The following is an 8363-nucleotide window of genomic DNA, read 5'->3' as shown; positions in this document are numbered from 1 at the left end:
AGCGCTGCTGATGCCTGAACGGTATGTGGAATGAAGTGGGCGGGCATCGGGAGGCCACTATGGCACGGGGCAAGCACTATGGGCAGTCTATCTGAAGTGTACCTGGCGTGTAAGACGACCCCCCACTTGGAGGCATATTTTTCAGGACCAAAAAATCGTCTTATACGCCGGCAAATACGGTAAATGATTAAGCACTTACCATAATGTGATTGAAATGCCTGCGGTTTGACAACCTGATTGCAGTCGTTACACACCACCAAGTAGAAATCATCGTGGGCTGGACAGAGACCAAATATTGGCATGTCTGCAAAAAAGAAAGAGAGCATCACTCACTTCTCTGATCAATATGCAACTATTTGGGGTGGCAGTACTTTCTAAAGAAGCTGCCTTAAGATAAAGTACACCAGGAAAAATGTTACTCCAGTTTAAAAGTAACTGATGTGACACACCAGGATTATTAAGAGAAAAATCAAATCAGGCTTACAGAAACACTGTTACAAAGCATTAAAATAAAATGCACCCTAAATCATCAGTATCCGGTAAAAGGGACATATCTATTGAAATGCAAACAATAAATACATTTGTACAATACAGAAGTTTAGATGAACTCTATTCAGGGTTATTGGAAAGAATCTGCAACCATCCTATATAATAAAGAGGCAATATGCAAATTGACCCTCATCCATCACACAGTCACAAGATGGCTGTGCCCACAGGTGAGGCAGGGTTCCTGTAAAACAAGAAGGCTTTGCCCACAGTGGAGGTGGGGTTCCCATAATAACCGATCAGCAATCTGAGGCTGTGTGGTGCCGGGCTGGGGTGAGGGGACCTGAGGGTGCACCAGGGGACCCGAGACTGCACCCCCCGCCTGGTGGGGCTTGACAGGGGTGGAGCCGGCTGGGTGTGGATCTCGCCCAATGGTGGTGGGGCCAGCTGGGTCTGGGTCTCATGCGATTTCGAGGTGCACACGGGTGGGCAGGGACTTGACTCTGGGTCCCATGGCATGCCCCAGACTCTGACAGGAGGAAGTTTTTCATACACATTTTACTAATTTTCTTTCATATCTGACACTTCTATTATAAGAAAGGGCAAATAGCAATATTAAAGTATTTTCTCTAATTAATTCCCTTTTAACATGAACAAATTTTGTGCACCGGGCCATTAGTATAAAATGCTTAACAATTCACAAAGCTGAACCACCTAGTGGTTTTATTTGTTTAACTCTGCCTTCTATTCCAGCCACTGGTCTCTGAGTTCTATGAACAGTTAAGAAAGGAAGTAGAGATTTCACTGAAGAGCAAAATTGCTGGTTTTATCAGTATGCAATACAAAAACAATTATCTGTATATACTTTTCTCAGGTCACAACAACCTCTAGTCCTTTTGCTTACATACTGATGCCACTAGGCAGACAGAACTTCAGGACAAACACAGCATTTCATACAATAACCTAAGCTCAGTTACTAGGACAGAATAAGATACAAGTTGGACTTTTTACAGTAAGAAGTTTATCTTAAGACAAATGTAAAATTCAATTATCTTCATAGACATGAAGTGAAAGTAACATAATACTGATAATATACAGGGTATGGCAAAAGTAGGTTTACAATTGTTTATATGGAAAATAATACAATAATTAATGAATAGTAATAAAATAAGCTGTGTTTCATGTACTCACAACTGTAAACCTACTTTTGCCTACCTCTGTATGGTTAACTGACCATGAGCAATTAATTAACAACAATCTAGGGAACAGGGCTAACAGTTCAGATCCAGAATCTAAATCTTTTAAATATTTCAAAATTGATGATTTTAAATGAGTATTTTATACTATACGTACTATTTATAATATCTGCAATGAGTGGATAATCAGTACATTTCAATTAGGCAAATATTTTAATAGACCAAGTTTAAAGGGGGTAAAAGATCTAAAAAGCTGATCAGCATCTGCTTTCTTTCTCAGAAGATTTAATTTAACACTTTCTCCAGCTTGGGTGATCTTGGTGGTGTTAGAGAAAATGTCCTGAAGAGATGTAAAGTGATGATAATCTCTAACATAAAATTACTCATCTAATATTAGCACATGGCTATAGCTGAAATTTTCTTAAACACCTTCTACCACCCTCAACTGCAGAGATTGCTGGCTATGAATCTGAAAAATACCAGGAACCAACATGATCCTGCAGTGCAACAGCAGCACCGAGCAGCTTCTATGTGCTGCTATCTCATTCTGTCCTCACAACTGCCGGGGTGGGTACCATTATAAGCCCACTCCGAAGAAGAGGAAACTGATTCACAGAGAGGTGCAGGACTTTGTTAAGTCCAGAGCTGGGATTCAATTCTGACACTGCAATGGCTTGGTTTTGGTCCCTTGAAGAGCAGAGGAATATGATTTCTAAAAATTCCCTCCAGATTCCAACTTCAATAGTTTGAAATGTCAGGGCTGAAAATCTTTGATGCATAAACTTATTAGATAACATAAGTCTAGCAGACTGCTGACTTCTTTGACTAAGCTTAATAATTTAATGAAAAATAAGAGCCAAACAATGGGCTATTTTCCATGAAAGCATGCCCACACTGAATTAAAACTAAAACATGTAGGGGAAGAGGAAAGGTTATATCCATGGAATGATCAACATGTAAAAAGTCATTTTTCATGGCTATAGGTTCTTGACATGACATTTCATTTTTAAAAATAAAAATTCAAAGCAATTTACCTTAATTTCCATATACCTCTGTACTAAATGCCTCCGATATAGGATAAATAAAAAGGAAAATATGAATTACAGAAATGGTACAATGTTCATAATTTATAGCTATAAAGTACAAAATGTCTATAAATATAAAATCACTAATTTCATTAGGTATTAACTCAATTAGTTTTATTAATCAAATAGTAGTTAAAACAGCATTATAGCATGCGGTCTCAGTTTAGATTTAGGCCTCTGTGATGTGCTGGTTTTCATGGCTCCCCACAGCACTCAATGTCAAACAATGCTGATTAAAATATGTCTCTCTGCCAAATACCAGATACTTCTGGGGACTAGCCAACCCCCCGCCCCTTTTATAAATAAGGAAGTTTAAAAAAATAAAAAGGGTTACCAATCCTTTCCAATCATAGAAATTCAACTGGCTACAATGATGACTCTGTAGAACAAACTGTTCGTTTTTGCTTTGACTCATTTGATCCTTTTATTAGACGCAGAAACGCTAATAAAACTAAGATAGTGGGGGTCATTCTGTAAGGGACCAGGAATCTATACTTCTGTAAGAAATTCAAGTTCCTCAATAACAAGATCATTTGCAATTGATGATGACAGTAATGATGATAACCATAATGGCAATGAGACAGGCTGGAAAACCAGAACACGAACAGGAAAACTGAGATAGATAGCTAAACAGCAGTTTGCAGCCATCTAGTATCTTCCCTAAACCAAAGACACTTAAGAGCAAAAGGTTTGCACTTCTCCCCAACCATGGAGAGGGAAAAAATAGCGTAAGTCACCCTACTTAGGGAGACGATAGCAGAAATCCAATTAGTGCCACTTGCCAACCACACCCAAAGAGAGATGAAGTTAAGAGAATAAATCTGATTTTGATGAATAGTCTACTGAGATCCTTCCCTAAGACCTCCCCTACACCTAGCCTTTAAAACCCCTTGAAAGGGAAGTCCCATCTCATGCTCTTCCTGCCAGAAGCAGGCCCACACCTTTCTCTCTCTTCCCCTTTTATCCCCTACTAGCCATGTGTCTAGGAACCCCAGAGGCTGGCTGCCCTGGGCAAAGCCCCTGAACCTGTCCCCTAGGCCCCCTTTTCTCTGACTTCTTAGCCAAAGCCGCCCAGCCTAGGCTCATTTCCCCACTAGTCCCTCTCCTGTTATCCTAGGCCCCTCCTTGTTTCACTGTTCCCAGCTTTACTAAGTGACTTCTAAAATTCACTGGACTTGTGTTGTGAAATTTTCCCTGCACGAAGTCAAAAACCCATACACTACTGGCCAGCCCTAGGCAGACCTGCTCAGGGCCTGGTCCCCTTTCCGGTAACAGTAAAACAGTGGCATTTACTGAGAGACTACTTTGCCAGGTTCAGTGCTAAGCACTTTTTATATGTTTTATCCTCTAATATAATCCCCATTTTACTGATGAACACATGAACTTGTCTAATATCATCCAGCAAGAAAGTACAAGCAGGATACAAACTCGGGTTTGCACGACTTGGCAGCTCAGTTCTCAGTCTCTGGCTAGCACAGCCCATCTCCCTAAAAAGCCTGCATGTGAGCACACATGCACACACACACTCTCCCTGGTGGAAGAAACATGATGTACTTCTATCTCATCCATGCTACCCTATGAAATCAAGCTCCAGTTATGAAAATCTAAAGCAACTTTAATTTTAGCTTTCTAAATTCTTTACTTTCAGATATCCATATTTGGAAGTAAGCTAGAAGACACAAAATAATTTAAATAAAATGTTGTCTTCACAGGGGAAAAAAAACCAAAAACATGAGTTCTATACCCTTTTTCTGCAATAGAACATTCCAGAGGTCCTAGCAACAGAAACAGAATGTGGAATGTTGTGACAACCAGAAACATGAAATAATTTTTGTGGGAGACAAAAATTTTGTTTCTGAATAGTTAAATTTAAAAAAAAATTTTTTTAAATTTATTGTTTGATTTTTAGAGACAGAAAGGAAGGGGAAGGGAGGAAGGAAGGAGGAGAAAGAGAAAGAGAGAGTAAAACATCGACTTGTTGTTCCACTTACTTATGCACTCATTGGTTGCTTCTTGTATGTGCCCTGACTAGGGATCAAACCAAAGCATAGAGATGACACTCCAACCAACCAAGCTACCCAGCCAGCGCTGTTTCTGAATATTTTTAAAACATAAATTACAATCAGCCCATCTACAAATTAACATATGAACCTTGTTCAAAAGCAAGGAGGGAAAAGCTTGATTTACTACTGAAAACAAAAGAGTTGATAAAAACAAGTTCCAACTAAGTTAACAAAACTTACAAAATATACTTTAAATACACAACTTAAACCATTACATACTTCAAAATAATGAAAAGTTTTAAAATTGTACTTGACCTATGGACTCTGAGCTAATTTAAAAGAACAGATTTTATTGTGTGTTAGTGCTAAATCTTTCTCAGGATTCAGGTCACCCCTAAAGTCCAATTAGTGAGTGGCTCAGCACCCACATCGAGGCCATCCTGTACTCTGCAGACCCCAGGCCAGCAAAGCAGGAATAACAGGTGCTCTCATGGACATGTGAGCACCTGTTTGCAGAACCTCCACAATCAGAATGAAGGCCCTCTTCCTGATATTAGACCCTGAACAGGAGTGAATGCATTCAGTTATTTTGTAGCTGTTATCCCTATGCTGAGGACTGTGTCCATCAACAAAACTGAGTGTTGTAGTAAAGCATCTCACTCTGCAGCACCCTTGATGGTCTCTCTTCTCCCATACTCCCAAACTTCTACATGCCAATGACTCCCACATTTCTGTCTCTATCCCAGACAGCTTCCAAGCTCTGCCTACTCACATATCCAACTGCCTACTAAACATTGCCATCTGAGTGTCTTCTATACATCTCAAATGGAGCAACCATGTCCAAGAGAACTTTGCTTTCCATCCTGCCCTGTTCCCCACCCTCCAAAACACATCCCCCTTTGGGTAAATGACACTATCCATCTCCCTGACTGTTCTACCTAAAAGCCCAGATGTCATGAATGACTCCTCTTTCCTTCATCACATCCAGGCTACTAGCAGGTGTGGTCAGCTCTACTCCAACACTTCTGTCACTTTTGCGCATTATCTGGGCCACCAATGGACAGCCTGTCACCAGCACCTTTCCAATGGACTATGGAAGAAGTCTCCCGGGTGATCTACAATTCTCTCCACACAGCTACCCGAGTGATTCTATGAAGTTCTCCAACAAATCATGTCACTACCATTAAAATGTCTCCAGTGGCTTCCTAGTTCTCTTGGAATAAAATCACAGCTCTTCCCCTCTGCCCCCGCTCTGTTCTCTCATTCCCTATTCCTCTCTCCTTGGCTCACTCACTCTGCTCCAGGCACACTGACCTCTCCATTCTTAGGCCCAGAAAGCTCTTTTGCAGCCAGGCTCTGCCTTGCTCTTCGCAAGATGCCTGGTGCATTCTCACACATCAGGTCTCCAGCTCAGCTGTCATCTCTTCAAAGAGCTGACCTTTTCCTCTCCCAATTAGCTACTGTCTGCCACAGGTATTTTAAGCAGAGTGGCTAACAGTATGGGCCACTCCCTATTACTCTGAATACAATGTGACCTTGGGCAAGTTTATAACCTCTTTGAAATTTTCAGTCTCTTCCATTTATCAAATGGTGAAGATCACAGTACCTAATTCACCCAGCACTTCACAGGACAGAAAGATTAAGGTAATTAATTCATACAAAGCCACAGAAGGCCCTAGGAACAGTTCACTCAGTGTCCCCACCAGAGCCTATGAGACGCACCCCCATTGTATTGCTCAGGAAACTACAGCACACAGACACTGAGCTCTAGCTCACAAGCCAATAAGATTTGAACCCCTATCTGTAGGCTCATAAGCCTAGATAATTCCCAACTTTCTCCCCAAAATACTAACTGATTCGTCTCCTCCCTGCCACGCCCACTGCCAATGTCCTGAGCTCAGGGCCTGGTGACTTCCACATACACTCCATACCTGGGACAGACCTCACAGGGCCAGAGTTTCCTCCATCTCAGTCTCCGCCACTCTGTTGCCAAAGCCACTGACCTACAAAGCAATAATGCCATTCCTCTCCTTGAGGATCTTTGCTGGCTCCAAAGTGGGGCTTGGGCCCCTGACCCACCACTCTGCAAGCAAGGCCTCTAGCATGCTGGCTCCTCCCATCTCTCAGTTTGAGCCAACCTGCTCCAATTTCAAGGCAGTCTTGGCCTTCTCTCCACCATCTCTCCTACTGGCCAGAACAGTTTCGTAGTACATAAAGCTTTTCCTTCTTGCTGGAATTTCCACGACTCAACAGAACCAGCTCCAAGGCCTCTCTGCTGTGTCCTTACTCATATACTCACACCTCCATTACAGTCCTTCACTCACCGAATTATGATTTATCAATGGAATTGATAAGCACACATCTCTGAAGCCCTGTCTGACAGCAGATTCCTTGCTTTACGTAGCACAGATCCTGAGAAGTGATCTCTCGCTGTGTTTATGAAATAATAATGACTGGTATCTGGCAGCTTCCAGGTGCTCTTAGAATAAAAACTAAGATTTTTTGGTAAAAGTAATGTTTTACTTGATTTCGAGAGAGAGAGAGAGAGAGAGAGAGAGGAAGAGAGAGAGGAAGAGAGGGGAAAAAAAGAGAGAGAAACATCAATAAGTTGTCTCCTGCATGCCCCATATTGGGGATCAAGCCCGCAACCTGGGCACGTACCCTGACCAGAATGGAACCGGTGACCTCTCAGTGCACAGGATGACACTCAACCAACTGAGCCATACCAAACAGGGCAAAAACCCCTAAGATTCTTGACCTAGCCCACGAGGCCTTGGACAGCTGGAACCTGCCTCTCCCCCCACTCGTTCTCTGCTTCTGACCCTTCTGGCCACGGTTTTGGGCCTGGAACATAATATGGTCCTGTTTGCTGTTCCCTCTGCCTGGAACTCACTTCCTCCAGATAGTACTTCATTCAGTATCAGCCTCAATGTGACTTCCCTGGAGACCTGATAGGCAGGGTCCTGTCGCATACTCTCAGAGCACTGACTCTCAGAGCACTGCCTGTCCACATGGCAACATCTCCTGTTTGTCAGTATCCATCTAGCTGTGTGAGCCTTAGTATCCTCCCACTAGACTAAGTTCCACCGCTGTCTTATTTTCTGCTCTAGTGACAGTGCCTAACTGGACAGATACAAAGCAGCAGTGTTAAATATTATTTGATGGATAATAACTGAAGTATTCGATTAAGTCCCTGTAGTGCCATCATAAGTCAAGGTTATACCAGGTATACCAATTAATAACGCAGATGTTTTTCAATAGCTGGAGTTACACACATGTTGATATATATGCAATTTGATATGTATGCTATTTTGTTGTATTGACAACAAGCTTCAAAACTTTATATGTCAAATTTGCTGAAGGTGTTAACATCATAGATATTTTTATGCTTAAAAATGTCGAATTTCGTGCCAAAAAAGAGCATTTGTGGGAAGTTTTAATTCATTATTTTGAAGAAAAGTGCTGCTGAATACTTCGGGAAGCTTATGGTGAACGTGCTTCATCTCAAGATACTTGTGAACGCTGGTTTACACGCTTTAAAAGTGATTTTCGATGTGAAAGACAAAGAACATCTAGACCAACCGAAAAAGTTT

The 8363-nt window shown here is 41.7% G+C and overlaps 1 protein-coding gene across 3 annotated transcripts in view; it reads right to left on the bottom strand.

Moving 5' to 3' along the window:
- ATXN7 (ataxin 7) overlaps window positions 1-8363 on the bottom strand; it is a 110545-nt gene that overhangs the window by 60585 nt on the left and 41597 nt on the right. For all 3 annotated transcript variants that reach the window (XR_001512408.1, XM_006779141.2, XM_006779143.2), the window contains exon 2: window positions 200-304. Coding sequence is in view for 2 of the 3 variants with exons in the window: in XM_006779141.2 (XP_006779204.1) it covers window positions 200-304 (105 nt within the window). In the remaining variant the exon portion in view is untranslated. The remainder of the gene's footprint in view (window positions 1-199; window positions 305-8363) is intronic.

Source organism: Myotis davidii, unplaced genomic scaffold (genome assembly GCF_000327345.1).
Source record: "Myotis davidii unplaced genomic scaffold, ASM32734v1 scaffold189, whole genome shotgun sequence".
NCBI classification, from domain to species: Eukaryota; Metazoa; Chordata; class Mammalia; order Chiroptera; family Vespertilionidae; genus Myotis; species Myotis davidii.
The sequence above is the reverse complement of the archived record's forward strand: the minus strand, read 5'-3'. Positions and strand labels throughout refer to the sequence as shown.